Consider the following 23,169-nt stretch of genomic DNA (forward strand, 5'->3'; position numbering starts at 1 on the left):
TTTTTTTTTTTTTTTTTTTTTTTGTAGAAGGATTGGGAGTTGTTTGAATGAGAGAGGTAATAATTGAGACGAATTAATCTATAATCATCCTAAATGGAATGGATAAAAACAACTGCAATCTTTTTTTCCCTCAATACTTTTTTTTCAGTGAAAAATAAAAAAAAGTCAAATAAAAACTCGTTTTGAAATGCTGCTTTGAAACTCGCATGTACAGTTTGACGTCATAAGAATAATTATACATAAGCGAACAAAATTCTTCGTGCCTTTGGCAAAGTTGATGTTCTAAATACCACTGATCGCGAATGAATGGACTGGAAGTATAACTCGCTGCTTTTTCAATTGATGTTTTTGAATTGTCAAATTCATGTACTTAATTCCTTACAAGAAGGTAACTCTTACTACGCGTCAGCTCTGATTTAGCTGAAGTTCGGCTACTGGAAGAGCATGTTATTCAGATCTCAGGACCAAATTTTAAACTCGCAAATTTTTTGAAAATGACAGAAATCGGAAATAGCTTGTTGGAAGGTATATTTATAAACTTTTGTCAAAAAGAGTACATAAATATAATCGTAGAGATGAAAATCTGAAAATCGATTTGTGTACTCAAGTCGACCCCTCCCCACCCGATAATTTTTCATTTTATTTTTCCTGTAACTTTCGTAATTGACGTTTTTTGGGTTCAAATTCTGAGATTTTACTTCGTTGAAATCGTGAAAACGTGACTTTAACTTTTTTTCGAGGAGTACCCCCTCTGAATTTGACCCAAAATGGCTCAAATATGAAAGTTAGAGGAAAAATCAAATAAAAAATTATCGAACCCTTGCTAGTGTGTTTCAAATGTAAATTCTTCAATTTATTTGAAAAAATATGTATCAACGCCTTTTTTAGGGGTGCCCAAAGTAGGGGACTCTAAAAAAAAGTTTCAAAATTACGAATATACAGGGAGATTAATTAAACTTGTTCACCTAGATAGTTGAATATATGCCTCAAAACGTTACGTTTGGAGCAAATAGCAGGTTTCTTATTTTCCAGGGGTTCCCAAAATAAAATATCAAAATTACGAAAAATTGGAAAAATTTTATTGAGCCCTAAATTTGGTAGGATGGAGGTCTTTCAGATACTAACAAACTGTAAAAAGCTTTTTAGCGGGGTTGAAAGGGGTACGTTCAAAATAGTGGTTCCAAAATTTTCCAAAAATTAAAATCTCTCCAATTTCTGCCCACGAGGGTCGAAAATAGAAAACATCGCCTCGCATAACATTTACCGGGTTCAAACAGATATTTGACGTTGAAAAAAATTTTGAAAATAATACTCAGTGGTTCCTAAAATTATTTTTTATTCGCAACTTTGAGAACCCCTGGAGCCAAAAAAATGGTCATTTTGGGTTAACTAACCACGGATTCGTATTTGGGACATTTATTACAACATTTTAAGATAGGTCCAGTCGATAACTGTCTGGTGCCAAAAAATGGCCTTATCAATACTCTTCCTTTGTCAGAAATTCTTGAAAAAGTGTTAAAAATTTGTTGATACACTCAAAAAAAAATTATGAAATTTTTGCAATTTAACAAAATTTGCGCAAAAAATCATTGAAACTTTTTATAATACAAATCAAAACATTAAAATCACTGCAAATCATTGGAAAATAATTATAAAATTTAAATGAAATTTTGTTAAAAATGTATTTCAAAATGTTGAAAGTGAATTTTAAAAAAACATTAAACTCGCTGAAAATTGCGAAAAATTGGCGATATTTCTCTAAAACATGTCAAAAATGCTCGAAAAGTGTTGAAAACGTGTTGAAATGACATGAAAACGATTGAAAAAGCATCTAAATGACTGAAAACTACCGAAGTTGGTGATTTGTCAAAAAATTGACATTTTTCACATTCTACAAATTTGTATGTTTTTTAATTTAAAGAAATTCATCACAAAAAAATCAAAATTCGAAAAAATTCAAAAAATGAACGAATTTTATTTTTTTTTTGCTATGAGTTTAATTTTTATCAACTTTTTTATGAAATAAAATACGTCAGAAAGAGATCAAAATAAGACAACTAAATTTTAAACTTTTTTTGATGTTTGGAATTGAAAATTGAATTTTTTCGAATTTTGTTTTTTTTTTTGTGATGAGTTCATTTCATCAAGTGAAAGGGCAGGGTGTCCAGAAGCCTGGAAAACCTGGAAAAGTCAGGGAATACCGTAATTTTCACGCAAAATCCCTGGAATTTTAAAAAACGATCAATTATTGCAAATTTTGGATAAGGACCTGTGATGAAAGAAAAACATTATTTTTTACTTCTCGAAAGATAAATTTTCAAAAAGGTAATCGAAGTTTAGCTGTTTTTTTATATCCGAAGAAGTATCCAGTTCGAAGAGAAGCTTATAAAATAAAATTACACCCCCCCCCCATTCCTCTTCAATTAAAGTGTGGGGTAAGCATAGATAATAAAAAATAAATAAAAAATGGTCTGGAAAATCTGGAAAAGTCAGGGAAAATCATTTCCAGAAATGAGTGGACACCCTGAAAGGTTTTTTCAACTTTTTCAACGGATGCATAATAATAGGGGTCAAAAGGGTCAACTTCACCAATCAAAACTTTTTTCCATGTTTGAAATCAAAAAATCACATTTTTTCGCAAACTTTCAATTTTTTAAATTCGACTTAACGAAATAACGTCATCCCATTTTTTTAAATATGTTATTCAGCATGAAAAGTTGTCTATAATATATTTTTTTTCAGAATATTTGAGAGTCGGAACGATAATTATGTAAACTACGTTTTGAAACTTTTCGAGCTAATTTTTCGTACGAAATAATGTGACAACACTGATTTTTATGATATTACCAAAAAGCCTTTCAAGGCCCCTAACTATTGGAAAAAGTTCCATTGGTCATCTCATCGGAAGATCTATCCACAGGAAAAATTTCAAAAAAATCGCCGACCCCCTCCCCTTCCTCACTCTTACCATTTCTTGGTGGAATTGATGTGGAATGACCCTGCATTGAATTTTTCCTTCGCAGATCTTATAAAATGATTGAGAAGAAAAGAATCGATAAAGTTTTTAAATTTATGAAAGTGAATTTTCACCAATTTGACTTTTTCTTCTCATATTTACATCTTTTGGCTTTGGAAATTCGCGTACGTTAATATCCAAAGTGATGACTCAAATTTATTTTTTTGTTCAAATTCTCCCACTTTAAATTTTCAAATTCATCAGTTGAACTTCTTCCAGGTGTTGAAGGATCAAGTAACATTAATAAAGAGCGACGATGGAATTCGAAAAACACGTATTGATTTTTTGAACGTAATTTCCTAAATATTGCAGAGGAAAAGACGTAACTAAAAATTTATCCAAGATTCTTGAAAACTCGAGCTCTTACCATTTTGGTTGTCGAATGACGAAATATAACACCTGATGGTATGTTCTGAAGTTCGACGAATCACTGCTTTAAAAATACGTCACCTCTTCGAAATTCTTCTGGTTTGAAAAATTTGACACTTTAATGAGTGTGAAAAGGATTAACGTTACATACTTGGCTCGTCATAGTAGAACATTTTACGAGTACAGTGCTTCAATTTTTTGGCAAATTGGCCCGTCCAATGCTTATGATTTAATATGTAACTAGCGAGCTCGTGCAGATTTCTATACCATTATTACTTTCTACCGAATTTTTTAAGATGCATTTTATCATAATTATACGACTCCACATACCTCGAGGTTAGACCTACGATATATGAATTAAAGTTTGCAACTTTTTACTTTAAATTTTTTCACATTCGCGCACAACGCCAACGATCTAACGGATTCTACAGCTCGTGCCATTTTTCTGTATAGCAATATCAATACCTACATTTAAAATGTTTCATTCGATTGGTACTCGTATAAACCGTTCAATAATTATAATTGTCGGTTAAACGTGTAGGTACTTTCGCAATGGTCTCGTCGTCGTTGGGTGATTTATTAGACTGATATTTCGCGCAGCTCGCACGCACTTTTGTAGTAAGTATATGTTATGTTGATTGGGCCCGATGTCGTGATTAATATCGCCCACTGTAAGCGTGTGCTGTTATGTGTATGTAATTTTTTGGACCACTCTCTCCGGGTTTCTTTTTCGGTGAGTATATTTTTGTGTGGGTAATTTGTGACGACCTCAACTTCGTAATAAGGTCGAGAACGAGACCAGTGGGGATCAGTTCGAGGGGATGAAAATGAAAATGAAAGTTGAGGGTGCGAGGGAAATGTTGATTAGAAATAAATCTCGGTACCGTATTCATCATTTTAGGTTGAAGAAAATGTCCGATTTTTAGAGATGACCCACTAAATCACACCGAGACTTAGGGACAATAGTGAACAATTCGTAAATATGTATGAAGTACATACACATCTGCAGCGAAGACGTATTTTGAAATATTAGTCGGTTGAAAAAAATATCATCCTATGTACGTGCTGCATTGGCATAATGCTATACGTACGTATTGGTATTGTAAAAGATGAAGATGGTCAAATGGGCGAACGATAACTGAATACTAAGAGACGAAAACACGAGTATAGTGCCACCATTTCGAAATAGGTTACGAACCTTTTTGGCAGTTATTCGGTCGTTTATTTTAGATCGGCGTGGTACAAGACTAGAAAACATCCTGCTACATTTTGAGGTACGAGGGGTAGTTGGGGAAACGCACAAAAACATCGTAGGTACGAGTACGAGTGCGAGTAAATTGGTCCCCGGTAGAAAATTTTACAACGAGACGATTCGCTGAAGCGCAGCTCGACCGTGAAATGCAAACGTACTTTTAATTGCAGACTGATTTATAGAGCACGAGAGATGGATTTTAATTAAGCAGTTGTCTCGCGTCTTCGACTCGATCGCGACCGAATGATTCCGATTCAGAATCCAAAATTGACCTTAACATTGTCTATATGTCTGTGCACTATGTGTATCGAACCTTGTAAGGGAATCGAGTATGAGATGGGCCATTGACCATATACTCGTCGTACTAGCTGTATAAAGTAGATGTATCGATGTAATGTACATGTTTTCTGCTCGTGTCTGTATCTTTCTAACGTGTATTTATTTTTGTTTTCAATTACAGCAGACTACGAAGAAGAGCCGAACTGATGGCCCATCATCATCACCATCACCGTAAACCGGTCTTGTCGCCGGAGCTGGCTTTGGCTTCCGACTTGTTCGATAAGTTCTGCGGCGCAGCTACCCTCAAAACCATATTGTGCAATTATCGTAACCTGTGCGAAATTTTGAACCTTAAACCGACAAATTTTCCGCAGTTTTACCCTAAACTTAAGGTACGTCATCTTATACACATACTTTATAGAACGATTTTGCTTATCGAAGGGATGATTTGACCGATGATGTTATGTTGCAGAGCAAATTATGTTCCTGGAGAGCTCAAGCATTATGGAATAAATTCGATAAACGAGCTAATCATAAGTGTTACAATCGAGGCAAAGCGTGTCCTAATACGAGGGTAATTTTTTTTTTTTTTGAAATAATTTATATCATACTTTTAATTTTTCAACGCTACTGCGACGACGACTGTAGGGTTATCGTGTAATTGGTATTTTAATTTTATTACGTACGGACGATGCGACGATGGTGTGTTGGGCGTTAGAACGTGGACCGTTACCAAGGTGTTCTGGCAAAGGGTTATAAAAAAAATAAACCACTTTATTATGTGCTACTAACAGCCACGTGCTCGTGCTGTCGTGATAATTAGGTAATGTTTATTTCTAGTACGTTGAACAGCGATAGGATTGCTTTCGAGGGTGTATTGGGACGAAATACAAATATCGGGGTGGATGAAATTTATGAGTACTTTATACCTTGATTTTTCTCCGAATTTTGGTTACGTAATTTGGTTTTATAAATACATAATGATTCGTGGAATTTTCAAAAAGAAAGATGACGGTATGTGGGGATCTGTTAAATGTTTTTATTTGAAAGACGTCTTCTGTTTTTCGATTTTTCCTTAACATAATTTGTTTTTGGCTCAAATTGATGAAATTTTGCTAAATTTGTTTCACAGATTCTTTAAGATTCGTTTTGTAAATTTTGAAGTATTTTGCTTAGATCCTGTAAAATTTATCAATAAAAATTACCAAAAACTGATGACATTTCAGGAAAAATTCCAATGAAAATTACATTATCAAAGTACCTATTGTAAAAATTACGTAAAGTTTCTTAAACAGTACCAAAATTATCAAAATTTAAAAAAAAAACGAATAAAAATTTAGCAAAATTTGTTGAAAATGTCATTTCAACGCTTATAACCCATTAAAACCTTTCAAAATTACCCAAAAACTGATGAAACAGGGTGTCTTACGGTCATGAAAAGTCATGAAAAAGTCATGAATTTTGCTCAAAAGTCAAAACACACTTAAAATTTTTTTAAAAGCCCATAAAATAAAAAAAAATGAAAAAAAATCAGAAAAATGAAAAAAAAAATGAAATACTTACCTACTTGCCTACAAATTGAAAAATAATCCTCGCAGTTTCAAGTTATTTAATTTTTAATTTTTTTAGGGGGGGGGGGGTATTTTATGCGGTAAAAATGTGAAAAATAGGTCATGAAAAAATGATGATTTGTTGTCTGTGAGTTTTGTTAGACACCCTGGGAAAATTTTAGCTGTTGAAATTATCTAAAAACATGAAAATATATTTTTTTTAATGGCATAAAAACCTGTTAAAAGCAACATAATTATTTTAATAAGTAACAAAAAACTGATAAAATTTTATGAAAATTTGACAAAATTTACTTAAAAATGCTTGATAAGGTATTAATAAAGTACCTAACTAAAAGTTACCAAAAACTGGTGAAATTTCAGGAAAATTTTTCAAAATTCAGTAAAAGTTGTATAACTCATCAAAAAAACATAATACAACCTATTAAAAAATTAAAGTCATTTGAAAATATCAAAAACTGATCAAATTTTACCAAAATTCGACAAAACTTATCATAGATTGCATTGAACATTGCAAAAACATGCTTAACTGACATAGAAATAAATTTGAAAAACATAAAAATTCATAAAAATGAGCCAAAAACTAATGAAATTTCATCAAAATCTGATAAAATTGGTAAAAATTGCATAGAACGTCATTAAAACATCTTAAAATAACATAAAACACTTGAAAACATTGAAATGCATAATTGTAAAAGGTACTAAAAATTTTCCAAAAATTACATGAAAACTATTTTTTAAAAGCACAAAAAATTGTCGTTGCAGTTTGCAAAAATATCACCGAAAATTGCATAAAATATCAATTAAATGTGATAAAAATGATTAAAAACCAATAAAATAATTAAAAATTTGTCAAAAATTTATGAATTATACTTACTAAAATTTGGCAAAAGTTGCTAAAATTGCGTATAGAACGTCGTTAAAATATTACAACATGCACACTGATGTCTTGGAAATTTAGCATACATCAGCAAAAATTACCTGAAGCATCATGAAACCATAATAAAATGAGGTGAAAATATCTGGAAAGCATTAAAATACTCGAAAACCATCAATTTACGGATGAAAGGTCATGAAAATTTGGACAAATTTTAGCGAAAATTCCTAAAATATCTTTAAAATATTGTAATAATGATATTAAAATAATTAAAAAAGCTTTTAAAAAATTTTAAATCACCAAAAACTGATGAAATTTTATGAAAATTTAGCAAAAATTCATTAAATACATAAAAAAAGTGCGAAACATTGATAAAATTTTGATTGAAGTATGCTGAAATTTGCATAAAATTGCATTGTACATCGTTAGAATCATAAAAAACCATACAGATTTTTAATGTTGTCCAAAAATCAATAAAAAAAAGTTAAAACTGACATTAGAACATATGAAAAAGCATTGAAAAATTCCAATAACCGATGAAAATTCAACAAAATTCGTCCAAATTCAGACGCATGAAACATTGTATCAAAAAAATCAAAAATTGATGACTAAAAATGTACTTGTGCAAACAAACGAAAACTTTCGTTCATTTTTTTCAAAATGAGAATTTAAAATAGTCAAAAATCCTGGAAAATTGGATAGAACATTTTTTTTTTAAATTAAAAAAGTAAATTATTAGAAAGAGAGCTATGTAAAAAATGAAAATTCTCAACAAAACTTTTGTTTATCCAAAATACAGATGCCACTACTTTTTTCATCGGAATTCACCAACATAAATATTTTTTTGTGCTCGAAAACTTTTAAATTCGAGGTCAGAAAAATTGTTAAAGAGGCAAAAATTGAAAACTACGTATGTGTTGTTGACTTGAATTGCCTTAATAGAAAATGATTTCTGTTCGAAAAAAATTTGAATTTTTCTTGAATTTACAACTTACTCTTTTCAACGTTTCTAAAAAAAATTGCCATCTCTTTGAAAATCTTTTAACAAAAATTTAATTTTTTCAGATGAGCTATTTCTCTTGTAAGGACTTAACGTCTCATCTGATAAAAAAAGAACGTGAAATTTCTGTTATTTTGAATTGATTTTGGAGTGGAGGGGGGATAATTGTCCATTTTGAGATAAAAAAATTAAAAAGTTAAAATTGTAAATATTTTTTCAAAATTCATTATTTTTTCGACCATTTTTTGGAAATGTTTTCCATGTTTACAGTTTACTGGTATTGTTCTTTTACAATTTTTTTCTCGAATTTTGAGGAGGTTAAGACTAAAGTTCTTGAATTTTTTCTTTAATGCTCCATATACACATTTTTAGGAGTCGATTCTATTGCTTCCCCTTCCCCTTTTACCCAAAATATGTAGATACATTATGTGATTTTCGATCACTCGCAAATAACGTAAAGTAATTTTCACGTTGCTAATTCTAAATTTTATTTTACAGGTGTTAATCATCGGTGCCGGACCATGCGGTCTACGTGCAGCGATCGAAGCTCAGTTACTAGGTGCCAAAGTAGTAGTGATAGAAAAACGAGACCGTATGACTAGAAATAACGTATTACATTTATGGCCTTTCGTTATCCACGATTTAAGGGCCCTCGGTGCTAAGAAATTTTTCGGCAAGTTTTGCGCCGGTTCCATCGATCATATTAGTAAGTGTTTCAGAGACGCTGTAATTCATTTAGTTTAATATACGTTTACAACATGCAGGCGGCTCGAATTGGCACGATATTAATTAAAATTTTCCGCAGGTATAAGGCAACTGCAATGCATATTATTAAAAGTAGCGTTACTTTTGGGCGTCGAGATTCACGAAGGCGTCGGCTTCGAATCGCTGATTTATCCTTCAGATCAAGACGAAGATAGTAAGTATGAATTTTTTCTGCGAATAAAAAAGAAAATGCATTCGTAGATACATTTGTAGGTATACTTAATTTTCCGCGGAGTTTTTCTTCATTTTTTTTTTTTAATTCGATGCATGTTGCGGGTTTCCAAACGAACGATGCATGCGCCAATTAGACCATGAAATAAGCTCTCGAGTTAATAGGGTATCAAGTGCAAACTCAGACGGTGCATCGTGTTAATAAGTAGTATTCTAATTCTATATAATAGTATTATGAGTTGAGATGTCGGTCTTCGTACGTATAGTTCGTACATTATTATGATTTGTTGCACGCGGACCTTCGAGAATCATACTCGACTTATTTAACGAGTTAAATGGTCTAAGCCGTTATACCCGTACGTTTACGTAGTATATAGGTATTCATCTTGCGTTGTAAGGACGTCTTTTTTTTTTATTATTTTCATCAAAGTTCGCAGCAGCGGTTTAATTTAATTAGAAGCCATTGCTGAGAACGAACTTCGCGGTACAAAGAGAGGGTCTTTTTTTTCTTCTTTACTTAATTGCGACAATTATCAGTACAATTGACGCGTATCTTGTAGACTTTGGCATTTAGTGAAGGAAAAAATAGCATGCCAGAAGATTAAAATAAGTATATCCAGATGTGGATACTTTTTTGTATATTGCTCGAATCTCTCGTAAGTCTAGGAAGTGATTATCTAAGGTATGGTTGGTGCACATTTGAATAGTAGCAGGGCAAGGGGGCTTCAAGGACTGGTCTCGAGTGAAGGGAACGCGTTCGTTGTGTAATTGTTTTTTGATTTAGAATGACTCGGCACGTGTATTATTAATTAATGAAGGAATTAACTAAGTATTTTTTTTCTTATTTAGAAATTGGTTGGAAGGCTAAAGTGTCACCAGAAGATCATCCGGTATCGCAGTACGAATTCGATGTTTTGATCGGCGCAGATGGTAAACGAAATACTTTGGAAGGTAAGTTAGGAGCTACCTTACTTGATGGTGTGAGATCTATTATGTTTAAGTATTCGTATTAGTATGTGTAATATTGACCTTCTGTTTACCATTTCGCAGGGTTCAAGAGGAAAGAATTCAGAGGTAAATTGGCCATCGCTATAACGGCTAATTTTATCAATCATCGTAGTGAAGCGGAAGCTCGTGTCGAAGAGATTAGCGGAGTAGCCTATATTTTTAATCAAAAATTTTTCAAAGATCTGCTCCAAGCGACGGGTATCGATTTGGAAAACATCGTTTACTACAAGGATGATACCCATTATTTCGTGATGACTGCTAAAAAGCAGAGTTTACTCAATAAAGGAGTCATACTTAACGTGAGTAATTGATATCGAGTGATTATGATGTGTTAGATCTTGTAGGAAGGGGAGGGGAGGGGGAAGATGTTGTTTTAAAAATTGAAAATATTTCTCTATGTAGACTGCTGTCGATCCCTTCCCCTTGAAAAACACGAACCCTAATCATTTTTTCAATAGGTATTCAGTGGTTAGGGCACTTCAAGATGTTTTGAAAAATTTTTTGATGCAAGCAGTATTTTTACAAACATTTGTATTTTTGAAAAAAGAATTTAGAAGAGATTTTTATTAGATAATGGGTGAGGCAGCACACTTCACTGTCATTCTAACTAGACAAGATCGTCGCGATGAGAGTGGTTTTTCGCCATTTTTTTCTAATTTTTGAATTCTGATCAATGCGAAATTTTGAATTAATAATTTGGAAAAAACTTTTCTGAGAATCCAAAAAAATGGCATTTTTTTGTGCAAATTATGCCTTGAAAATGTTGGGTTGTGACGAATCAGCATCACAATGCTACATTTTTTGAATTGAATTTCCTATTTTTTTTTTTAAATTTGGACAAATTTTGAAAATGTCAGTTTGGCTTATGAATATGTACTTATTAATGAAAATCTGGTTCAATCGAGATAGAAAGCTGATGTTCGATTTCTTACCTAATTTTTCAAGTTTCTGATTCGATTGGATGAAAAATAAAAAAATTGTCGACTGATATGAAAGAATAAACCAATATTGCTGAATAAAATGAAAGGGTTTTTAAGCAAAATAAGAAATAAAATCACAAATTTGGGGATTAATTGATCCATACCACTTGAAAAAAATAGGAAAAAAAATTTAGTTTCACTTTTAAATGTTTGGAAGCTTGAAATCTGTTTTTTTTTTTCATTTTGAAAAAGAGAAACTGAGTTGTGAAAATCTGGGCAAAAGCGTTTGAAAATTCGAATTTCAAGAAAAAAACAAAAATTTTTTTGCGAGAAAATTTTCGAAAATTCATGATTCGAAAAATAAAAAAAACGCTTTGTTTTTTCATGAGAAATCGATGAATTTTTCTAGATTGGGCATTTTTTAAAATTTGAATAAATATTTTTCAAGTGCAGTAATTTGAAATTGGAAAAGTGTAAAAGTTTTCAAAAATGAACATATGATTCATGTTCCTAAAAAGTAGACAAATAAGTCTCATTGCTGGAGTCTCCAGTTTTGGAGAAATTCTTTGAAATGATCCAAATATTATTTTAGCCTGTCTTACAAACTCAGATTAATTGAAAAAAAATCAATTATATTCAGATAAAAAAAAAAACTGCTGAAAATGACTCGAAAATCACCTGCATGGCTGAAATGGTGAAAAATTTGCCAAAGTAATCAATTACTATTGGAGAAGGAAAAAAATGAAAATGTTTGTAAGATTTTTGAAATTATGTTCGAAGTAATATTGATATGAATGTTTTTCAAACCATTTAAAATAATGTTTTCAGTGACAATTTTAAGATTTTTCATTTCTCATTTTTTTTTTTAAATTGCCAACATTTTTGACAAAAATTTTATTCAAGTGCTCTCGTACAGACAGGCAAAAATGTCGAATCGGTTGCCTGGGGAGTGGGGATACAGCAACTCAAAGTCCAAACTACGTAGCTGTAAACTGCGTTGCTTACCATAAAAAGTAAAGGAGCCATGCTGGACTATTTTTTTAAAAATATTGATTCTTCGAGTTTGCATAATTCTCCAGATGTTAAATCAAATTCATCATTTGTCTCAACTCCAAATTTAAGACACTAGTGCATTTGAAAAATTTGAAAGCATTACACATTTTGCATTTTTAAATTTTCCGAAAATTCGAGCACCTTCAATTCTAAGTCTAGGAAATATAAAAATGCCCCATTTGTCTTTGTGTGGTTTTTATGAATTTTTACAATAATCTGTATGGAATTACAGTTTTTTTTTCATTCCTGTGACTTTTTTTATTCTATTTACGCTAAACAATTTTTAAAACTTGGAAAACTTTTTTCTCATTAGTCCTTATAATCATTCTTTAATTAACAAAATGTTTTCTGTTCATTTATTCAAAATGATTTTCGTTTTTTAAATAATTTAATCCATAATTTATCAGGGTATCCTACAGGTAGTGAAAGCAGTGAAAATTTAGTCAAAAAGTTAGTGAAAAAATAAAAAAAATTCAAAAAATGATTTTTTGTATTTTTTTTTAAAATTTCGATTGAAATTAAAAAATACTTTGTAGTATACGAATTTTCTTCCAATTTCAATTTTTTAAAAAATTTTCCTGTGAAAATTTGGTTGAAAAAAGTAGTGATTTTTTCGAGGAAAAAAATCCGTTAGATACCAGTTGTTTATAAACTTTTTGTATGTATTTTAGGAAAAATATTAAAAGGATTCAGTAATCAAATTATTCGTTTCGAAATTGTTGAGTGGTTTGGGAATGGAATTGGAGGGAGGAAGGGGGGGGGTACGGAGGCAAAATTGTTGATAAATTAATGTGTATATCGACGAATAAAATTATTATCAGACTGAATATTTCGTTCTTTTTCCAGGACTACGCCGACACAGCGAAGCTCCTAGCCATCGAAAATATCAACAAAGATGCCCTAATGGAGTACGCCAGAGAAGCGGCTGATTTTTCTACCGAATATAAACTGCCTCAGTTGCAGTTCGCCGTCAATCATTATGGCCAACCAGACGTCGCCATGTTTGATTTCACCTCGATGTACGCGGCTGAAAACGCCAGTCGTGTAATACAGCACAAAAATAACAAGCTTTTGATGTGTCTGGTCGGTGACAGTTTACTTGAGGTAGGTTTATTTACCATCAACTCCATTTTGTAAGTTCGAAAATGATAGAAATTTTAGAAAATATTTTAAAATTGAACGTTTTTATTTTTAGCCATTTTGGCCGACCGGATCAGGCTGCGCTAGAGGCTTCCTCAGCTCAATGGATGCCTGCTGGGTTGTCCGAAGTTGGGGCAGTGGACTATCTAATCCATTGGAGGTGGTCGCCGAACGTGAATCGATTTATAGGCTGTTGAATCAAACTACTCCCGAGAACCTGTCTCGAGATACGGCCAATTATACGCTAGATCCGCACACCAGGTATCCGAATCTGAATACCAGGCTCGTCTTACCTATTCAAGTTAAAAATCTTTACGCTTCCGATGACCCGTTGGCTGTGGAGAATTGCTTAAAAGCTCCGTCTAATATGATCTCTGATTATTCGAAAAAACGTAGAAGAAAAGGTAAATTATCAGCGTGGCTCTGAGTTTACTTCACGTTTGAAATTATTTTACAGAAATTAATCCTCGTGTTTGTATTTTTACAGATACTCAAATCCATCACGATGTATTGCTATCGTGGCTTAAAAGACAGGTAGCCCTGTATAGAGATTTATACATCGAAGATACCAGCAAATCGTTTAAAAATGGATTAGCTCTGTGTGCTATCATACATCGATATCGTCCTGATCTCATTGATTTTAAGTCTTTAAATTCGACCCATGTCGCGGCCAATAATCAACTAGCTTTTGATATTTTAGAAAAGGAGTACGGTATTTTACCTGTGAGTAATTTTTTTGAACTGTGTAAAGTGCTCAAATTCAAGTTATTGTGTTCAAAGCCCTGTTTGATTTTACTTTGTTTTGTGTTTCTAGGTTATGACCGGAGTAGAAATGGAAAAATGCGACGTACCTGATAATTTAACCATGTTATCGTACCTGACTCAAATTTACGACATATTCAGAGGCGAAATACCCTGCATCCATCATCACAGAATGGTAAAATTCATTTTTTTTCCCAACCTATTGATCTATGGACATTTTCCCAAGATTACAGATTAAATAATAATTAATTATTTGTCGCATTGTCGCAGGATGAAGACGATCCTGAAACAAAAGACACAATCGAACAAGCCGCAGCGTACAAAAATTCATTTAGTAAATTATCGCAATCGCAGAAATTATCCTTATTGAGTAGATTATCTGGTTCGATACCTAGGAAACGATATCGAGAAAGCAGATCGCCCACGGTACCTAATAGGCCATTAGATGCACCCGTACCTCCTCGTAAATCGAAGAAAAGAAAGAGCGGATGTACCTCTGGGATCATAGTAAGTAACTGATCATCGTTTCCTCGAAATATGCTATTGATATTCGATTCTGTGGAGTGATAATGGCTCAAAAATGTGTTTCGAGAGCGCATATCTAGGTAATTGGCATCGCTGTTAGTTCATTTGGGGAGGAATTTTGGAATGATGATGTAACGGGGGGGGGGGAAGTCAGATAATTGACAATTTTCCTCCAGAAAATTATTCTGAAATTACAGAATCGTTTGAATGATTCATTCGCGAAAAGTGAACTTCCTAAGAAAATTCGTTCAGGAGCAACTGAGTCATTCTTAAAGTAAGTCGTTCGTGAACGATTCTGCTTGAGAGTAATTCAATTCAATATTCAAAAAATTTTTGAGAATGATTTCAATCTTCGAACTAGTTTTACAAATTTCAAAGTGAATCATTCGCGACCGATTCACTTGGTTTTCGAATCGTTCGCAAACGACATCGTTCTTGAACTTATCAATGATTTAGTGGCTTGTTTGCAAACAATAATAATTTCATAATATTCAAACTGATTCATTAAATTTCCTAGTGAATCATTCGCGAACGTCTTGCTCATTTTAGAGTGAGTCATTCGTGAACGAATAGTGATTTTTGTTCATTGTGACTGAATCATTTTGAAAGAATCATTTGAAATTGACGAGCGATCAATTTTCAATTACTTGCCCATCCTGATTGCCTCCCATAATCGAAAATCTCGTCGGTAGTGGTAATGAATGATTCGTTCGCGAACGATTCAATTCTTTTTTTGTGCAATTTTCAATGGAAGTTCAATAATAGAGATGAGTCGAATTTTGAAAACATTTGATCCAGGAATAAATTGATTCAGTTAAATGAAATCATAATTTTTAGAGCAGTCGTTCGTGAACGATTCGTTCATATTTTGCGGAGTTCATTTTAAAATAATTTCCATGTGCCTAATTTGGATTCCAGTAGTTGTCTTTTTTGAGTGGAATTTACTCAAGTCAATTTGAAAAGTTCTTTTTTAATCAGTCAGTGTTGAAATTCGTTCGCGAACGATTCGCTTGAAATTGAATCAAATGATTTTAAGATTCCCAAAGATGAAAATTTGAAAATAATGTAAGTATATTTTGTCTGTGATGAAATGAAAGCCTTTTGTCATCAATCCGGTCACGTGTAAAAATACAGCGTTGCCAATTACTAGAAACGTTAAGCTGATGAGACATTTTTTGGGCCAGTTTCACTCCATCAGCAATCTTTTTACGTACAAATATTGAAATTATTGGAATATATTCATTGTCTGGTGTACCTATGTATAACCAGGCAGAAAGAAAACACTGTTTCGAAGGTGCTAAAAAGAAAGTATACTATGACGTTGAAAATAATCATAGTAAATTAAACGATCAAAAACTGGTCTCGATGAGAATAATGAAAAGCATGAGAATGCTGCAACAAAATAAAAAACAAGAAAACGATAGCATTCCGTTCGAAGATTATTCCATGTTTGTATACAGACAACAAGCGCCCGATTTTAAGGAGCGAGTTAAGGATCTTGAAAGGAAGCTGTTGAATCCAGTAAGCGAAATCGGTGTGATTAATGTCGCCTTATTTAACCAAACATTTAGTTGAACTCGACCTAGAACTCGGATCGATTCAATACTCTGATCTTAACCAAATCGTGCTATTTGATTCTTTTTTCTCAACTCATCCGTCATGTGTGTTTTTGAATAGGCTTAATTTTGTTGTTTGTTGTGTATTTCAATTTAACGATCTAACGTGTTTTTTTTCACATAATTGTGTGTTCTTTGTCAATTTTTTTTTTTTTTTTTTGAATCATGATTATTAATTTTATTATTTCGAATTCAGGATCGAGACGTTAAAGAACTACAAGAAGTGAAAAAGAATCCATTAGAAGAAGATTTCTCCGGCCGAGTACGAGTCATCGAAACAAAACTAAAGGAAGGATCGAGACACGAAAAGAAACCAAAAGACCTGCTGCGAGCAATCGGTAATCTAATTTTGTTTAAAATTCGATTACTAGCGCTGTACGAGCGATCGTATTCGAGGTGACGGGTACCTATTTGAAAAAAAATCAATCGATCATTATGACGATAAAAAATCTGCAAATAAGTCTCGGTGGTGATAACAGGTAGCACGTCTGTACAGATAGATACGTAGGTGATTTAAATTGGATCCTGGCTGGGGCTGAGGTATTTTTCTTTGCGGATAATTCAATTTTTTTTTGTTTGGTTTTGAATTTTCATTGTTACTGTTATCGTTATATTTGTTATTGGTGTTTTACTTTGTTATTTATTTGTTATAAAAGGGTACACTCAGGTCTCTATACATGTTGTATGATATTTTATTATTTTTGTTTTCACTTCTGTTTCTTTTTTTTTTTTTTTTTTACTCTTCTCCTTCGTAGACGTGATATATCTTTTAACGGTGTTAATTTTTTATAATATGTGTGGCCTTTTGACGTCTATTCTTTTTTTTTCGTTTGTTTTCTTCTTCTTCTTGTTCTTGGTTAACTTATATAATTACATAGTTTGTTAGAGCTGAAGAAAGTTTAAAGCACTCCCTATTTTAGAATATTCTTTTATAAATACGTACAATATTAGATGATAGGAATCTTACCTTTTTCTGTTTGTGTGGAGTCTTTACGTTGAGTTTTCTTTTCCTTTACTACGATGTGTTTTTCTTTGTTTTTTTTCTTTAATCTCTTGTTTCTTTCTTTACCTTTTTTTTCAATTTTTGTTTTCTTAATCAACTTATTCGAAAAGAAAACTTACGAGCTTCAGTAGTCTAGTTTAACACACTCGCCCTGGCTTACAGATGTCCAAGTTCGAATCTTGGTCGAGATTAGATGGATTTTTTGTCGATAATGATCGTCGTGTTTTTATCGCGATTTAGCTTGCTTTTACATAAGTAAAGGTGGTGGATAACTTTTGACGTTTCTCGAATATAAAACGTGTGTTGAGGTAGTAGCGCTAATCGATGCGTTTTTTGATATTTTTTTTAAAGGTAAAATTGAAAAAACTGATTGGAACGTGAAAGAACTCGAGAAGAAAATCGAAGAAAATAAATACGGAAGCAAATTTCTATCGTCAGCTGCCAAAGTGCCCAAATGGAATAAACAGCAATTTGATGATAAGGTGAGTGATTTTTGATTACTAGTTTTGACCTCCAACTCCCCCTTCCTTACCCTGTGTGGAGTGTAGTTGATGTTTGAATGACCTAAAGAAATTGAAGAAACTGGTGAAGAGCCAGGGAATATGATTTTTTTGGATGAATGGACTCTGAAATATTTTTGGAGTAAAACAAACGAAAGGAAATGAACATGAAAATGGTATTCTCCTTGTGCAAAGTGAAAAAGTGGAACGTTGATGTATTATTTTGGTGACTAGTGAATTAGTGTTTCTTAATCGGATGAAACGAGGAATTCAATATTGAAATTTTCTACAAATCTGTATTTTAATAATTACAATAAATTAATATATATTGTATAAGTAGGTAACAAAATGGTGATAGTTTAAAAATCAAAACATATTAATATTAGATATGAAATTACAAAATGAAACTTAGATATATTTAAAATTATTTTATGAAAACATATTATTTGAACTTGAATTTACATAGTTTAAATTTTAGTCCTTTTAAAAAACACCCGATAATTTATCATGCTCTAATTTCATGAATAGCACGATACAGAACACTAGCACGATACTTTATGGACTTTCTAAAGGTACAGTCCGTTGACTTGCTACACTTGCAGAAGTAAAATGCTGTGTTTCTTTTCTAAACGTGATCAATATCCTAATAAACATCCCCTCTAAAAGGTACCCAAAAAAATTAATCCAAAAATATCTGTACCGTACCAGTGGCATATATTTAGGATCCATGCCAAGCTTACCATCTTCATTATCATTCGAAATAATTGATGAAATGATTTCTAAAATGGTTATAATAGAAGAGAATCCTCCCAGCATTGCAAGAATGCGCAAATGTAGACTATACTTTGACCATAATTCCTGCCGATTTATACCAGCTGATAAAATATACCAAAATGTACCAAAAATCAAAAACAACCGCGCAGATCGAATAATTTTCATGAACAAATCATTTTCTTGATACCAGTTTGGTTTTTTATCGAATGGTATTAGTAATGTGTAAAATAGTGGCACAATCGCGCCAAGAAGACAATACACGATGAATTTCTTATTTTCGGCGGCCAAAAAAGGCATTTGTTGATAAATGGCCACTTTACGAAAACATACTAGTAGATCCAAAGCGATGATTAATTTAATAAATGTCGCTGTTAACATGAAGTGTAGAATAATTCGGCCCAAGTATTTCAAGCACAACTGATTTTCCGATTCCGTGAGGTATATAATGATACGTATCGATGTAAACATGTAGATCAACAGTAAGAAAAAACAATAGAAAGTGAGGTATTTTGTCAACAGACTTTGCGGTGTTTTGGTGCGGAAAAACTTGTGTAAATGAATGAAAATGCAGATTGTTGATAATATGCACAGGCCAATTGAGATGAATTTTCGTGAATTTGTAATCCATCGTGGATCTGGAGTTGGCATTTTGTTGATTGGTGTTACGAAAGTCTAATTTGAATGAAATGAGTAGGTTAGAAGCTTAATGCGAAATATGTGTAGGTAGTAAGTACTACAATTTTTTATAAATTTTCATCAAAATTTAATCAATTTCTTATTTATTTTTTATTAAAAATTGTAATTAAAAAAAAATAATAAATAAATTTAAATCAAAATTTTTTTTACTTATTTTTATTAAAAAAAATAAAAATATTGAGTTAAATTGTTAATCAAAAATTTTAAATTTATTTTTATTAAAATTCAATTTTAAAATAATAATTTAATGATTGGCAGATAATCATGATGGCGTTTACTTACCTAATTTAATGGGCTTGGATCCATGAAATTCTCGTACTCAAGAGTCAACTTTTTTCACTTAATTACTTTGTATTATGGAATGATCATCGATGGATCAATTTTTTCAACTTTTCTAAATGAAAACTAAAATTTTGTAATTACTTATCATCAATGTTCCATTTGATGTTATCTTTATTTTTTTCCTGTAAAAACAGCGCGTGTACGTTTATCTCAGAAATACTCGTTGATTTTTCGAGTAAAATCCGTCCAAAGTGTCAAATTACGTGTGAGCTGAAAAATGTCAATTTTAATTCGAAAAAAAATATGAATTTGTGGTTAATTTCTAAAAAATCTATAAGTTTGGGGAAATTATTCCAATTTTTTACGCTTGAACGCTGATTTTTTTCTCAGTTTTTAGTGACTTGTTGAGTTTTTTTTTTGTTTTTTTTGTACAAATTTCCCTATTAAGTATTTTAAAAAATATTAGAGTGAAAAATCGTGAGTTTCCTGATAGCATTTCTATTTTTTCCAGTACTTCGCTTTCTCTTTACTTGATCTGAACACAAATAAATTAATTTTTTTTATTAATTAGGTATATTACAAAAGTTGTGAAAACTCAAATTCAAATTTTTGATTAAAATGTTTAAGAACATATCACATTTCTAAAAGGTTTAGATACCTACTTGATCTTTAAGTTCATAATTTTATCATTTTTGACGGAAGCTGTTTTTTTTTGGAGGGGGGTTCGTCATAGCTGTCCAGTGTTCATGGCCCTATTTATTTCCAGGACACTGAGTGAGTTGAATCTTAATTCATTATAGTCGGATTATCTTGCTGTTTCATTGCAAATTCGGTACCTTACACCTGATGAACCTTTTTTTTTAATGCATGTGAATTATTGAGACATGCATTATTATAATGCTTTGAATTCCAAAATAAATGAACCATCACCTCATTAAAATATATTATTGAAGAAGTCACATATTTTAAAATTATTTTTACATACTTTTTTTACCTACTTACAAATATATTTCATCACTACACAACATGAGTTCAGACATCAATTCCGTTATTTTCGCTTTTTAGACAGCTAGTTCCTAAAAAATGCTCAGGACTTGAGTACTTCAAGACATTTCATTTGATAATCAATGCTTATCTAGTACATACCATTTCACGTCACAAATCAATATGATATTGGGAGCCCATTTCGCTATCATAATATTTACGAAATTCTGACTAGTGCATTTTGCTGACAAGATAAATCTGTATTAGTAGACTGGAATGTGTCTTTTTTAAATGTGATTAATACCCTAATATACATTCCTTCTAAAAAATATCCATAAACAATTATCCAAAAGGGCACCTCATCGTCTGGTTGATGCTCAAAGCCGTTATTCTGAATAATCTTTGAAGCAACTTCTAAAATCGCCATAATAGAAGAGATTCCGCCAACCATTATAAGAAGGCGGATATGTAGACTGTACTTTGACCATAACCCCTGTCTGTTCATACCAGCTGATCTAATATACCACACCGCACTTATAATTCTCATTATTAAAAATGAGTCACGAAGCCATTTTTCAATTTCCACAAATGATATCCAAATTAATGTGTAAGTTGTAGGAATGCTCGTACTGAGAAGACAATAAATGATGAATTTCTTATTTTTAGTATCCAAAAAAGGTGTTTGCTGATGTATTGCAATTTTGCGGAAACACCAGAATAGATCCATAGCGATTATGAATTTGATGAATGTGGCCGTTAACATCGAATGTATAATTATTAATTGGCTAAATCGAGTATAGTTGGGCAGGTATGAGTAACGTTCTAATCCCGTTAGGAATAAAGCGGCGCGCATAAATGCGAATACATAGATCAGCAATAAGAAAAAACAGTAAAAAGTGAGGTACTTTGATAGTAGACTTTGCGGTGTTTTGGTCTGGAAAACCTTGTGCAAGTGAATGATTACGCAGGCTGTCGAGATAATGCTCAGGCCAATGGACGCGATCATTTCTATTTGATACCATGGTTCTTTAAGTAGCATGCTGTTGACAATTTGAAATTCATAATTAGTCGAGTATCAGTTGAAAAAAATTACAGCAATCATAAATTCGTTTACTTACCTTTATAACTTCGAATTTACAAAATTATTCTTTCAATTCACGAGTTGTTATATTTCATTTTACTAAACGTTGCGGCTGTGGAATGATCAGCTAAACGTGAATAATTCTTTTTCTAATTTTGCAAACGAGAACAACGATTTTGTGATATGCGATAGAGGTATGGTGTTTAGAATTTACTCATCTCATTTCCTGTTTATTTAATTTTTTTCATACGTTCACATACGAGTATGTATTATCTTTCTTTTTCCTGGAAATATAATATGACCTTTATTACAAAAAAAAAAAAACACATTATAATTATGGCTCTGTTCTTTTTTTCAATTCCCTAGTTGAAAAAATTGAGTTTCTGCCTACTTGTTTGAGTTTGAAAAAAAATGTCATCTGAGCTTTTCATTTACTTGATTCCATACCTATAGATTTTGCAAAAAAATTGTATTGGGCCATATGTACGCCTGTCAAAAAATGTTAAAAAGAGTCTGCTGCTATTTTTGCAGCTCAAAAGTAAATATATGTAGTAGAGTAATTGAAATGAAATTTTTTTGAAAAAAATCTGTATTTCAGAAGTACATACTACATACCTATAATAACAACTAATAATAATGATAATTTCCTAAGAATTTAGGCAATTTAAATATGCGTTAGTAAAGATATGTACTTACAATTTTAATTTCAAAAAGAAACAAAACTTGAAAATTTTTTAAAAGTCTGCTTATGAAATAGGTATCCAATTAAAAATTACTCATTATGAATTATTTTTCGATGTACATACCTACACCAATCAATACACTACATACCGAATCATTAGATACACAGATTCTTTATTTCTATGTATTTGTTGTGGAACTTCACTCGTCAATTGCTGAATTCCATTTTCTTAGTGTACTTCATTTTCATGGACTACATGCCTATTGTACGTTGATCAGATTTATTCTTTGTACAGAGGGCTGAACAGTTTCTTTTTTGAATGTGATCAATATCTTAATAACAGCTCCTTCTAAATAGCATCCCAAATAATATATGCATACAAAAATCCGTTCCTGCTCATCATTGTCATGCAAAATCATCATTGATATGACTTCTGCAATGCTTATTACAGAAGAGAAGCCACCAAGCATTGTAAGAATTCGAACATGTAGATTATACTTTGACCATAATTCCTGTTTATTCAACCCAGCTGATCTAATGTACCAGAATGCGCCTATAATGAAAAATAAACGCGTGAAACGAAGAATTCGCATGATCATTAATGGATCAAAATACCACTCATCGATAACTGGATTTCCTACTCCAAATAATATCAAGCAAATTAACATGTAAAGTGAAGGCACACTAACTCCTAGAAAACTATGAATGATGAATGTTTTATTTTGTGTAGTTGAAAAAAAGGTTTGCTGATGAATGGCAACTTTGCGAAAACCCAGGAATAGATCCAAGGCAATAATGGACTTTATGAAAGTCATCGTCATCATCAAGTGACAAAATATGATGAAT

The 23,169-nt window shown here is 31.9% G+C and overlaps 1 protein-coding gene across 7 annotated transcripts in view; it reads left to right on the forward strand.

Annotated features, from left to right (window-relative positions):
- The window catches only part of Mical (Molecule interacting with CasL), a 146,300-nt gene that overhangs the window by 58,000 nt on the left and 65,131 nt on the right, over positions 1 to 23,169 (forward strand). For 5 of the 7 annotated variants that reach the window (XM_065366133.1, XM_065366137.1, XM_065366138.1 and 2 more), the window contains exons 2-15: positions 5,098 to 5,308; positions 5,389 to 5,490; positions 8,860 to 9,067; positions 9,167 to 9,280; positions 10,147 to 10,248; positions 10,348 to 10,604; positions 13,125 to 13,382; positions 13,474 to 13,822; positions 13,906 to 14,141; positions 14,233 to 14,355; positions 14,451 to 14,687; positions 15,975 to 16,226; positions 16,518 to 16,659; positions 17,676 to 17,806. In XM_065366133.1, the coding sequence (XP_065222205.1) occupies positions 5,123 to 5,308; positions 5,389 to 5,490; positions 8,860 to 9,067; positions 9,167 to 9,280; positions 10,147 to 10,248; positions 10,348 to 10,604; positions 13,125 to 13,382; positions 13,474 to 13,822; positions 13,906 to 14,141; positions 14,233 to 14,355; positions 14,451 to 14,687; positions 15,975 to 16,226; positions 16,518 to 16,659; positions 17,676 to 17,806 (2,697 nt within the window). In that variant the 5' untranslated portion in view covers positions 5,098 to 5,122. The remainder of the gene's footprint in view (positions 1 to 5,097; positions 5,309 to 5,388; positions 5,491 to 8,859; positions 9,068 to 9,166; positions 9,281 to 10,146; positions 10,249 to 10,347; positions 10,605 to 13,124; positions 13,383 to 13,473; positions 13,823 to 13,905; positions 14,142 to 14,232; positions 14,356 to 14,450; positions 14,688 to 15,974; positions 16,227 to 16,517; positions 16,660 to 17,675; positions 17,807 to 23,169) is intronic. The other 2 variants (XM_065366135.1, XM_065366139.1) reach the window with 2 other exon arrangements.

Source organism: Planococcus citri, chromosome 5, assembly GCF_950023065.1.
Source record: "Planococcus citri chromosome 5, ihPlaCitr1.1, whole genome shotgun sequence".
In the NCBI taxonomy this organism is placed as follows: domain Eukaryota; kingdom Metazoa; phylum Arthropoda; class Insecta; order Hemiptera; family Pseudococcidae; genus Planococcus; species Planococcus citri.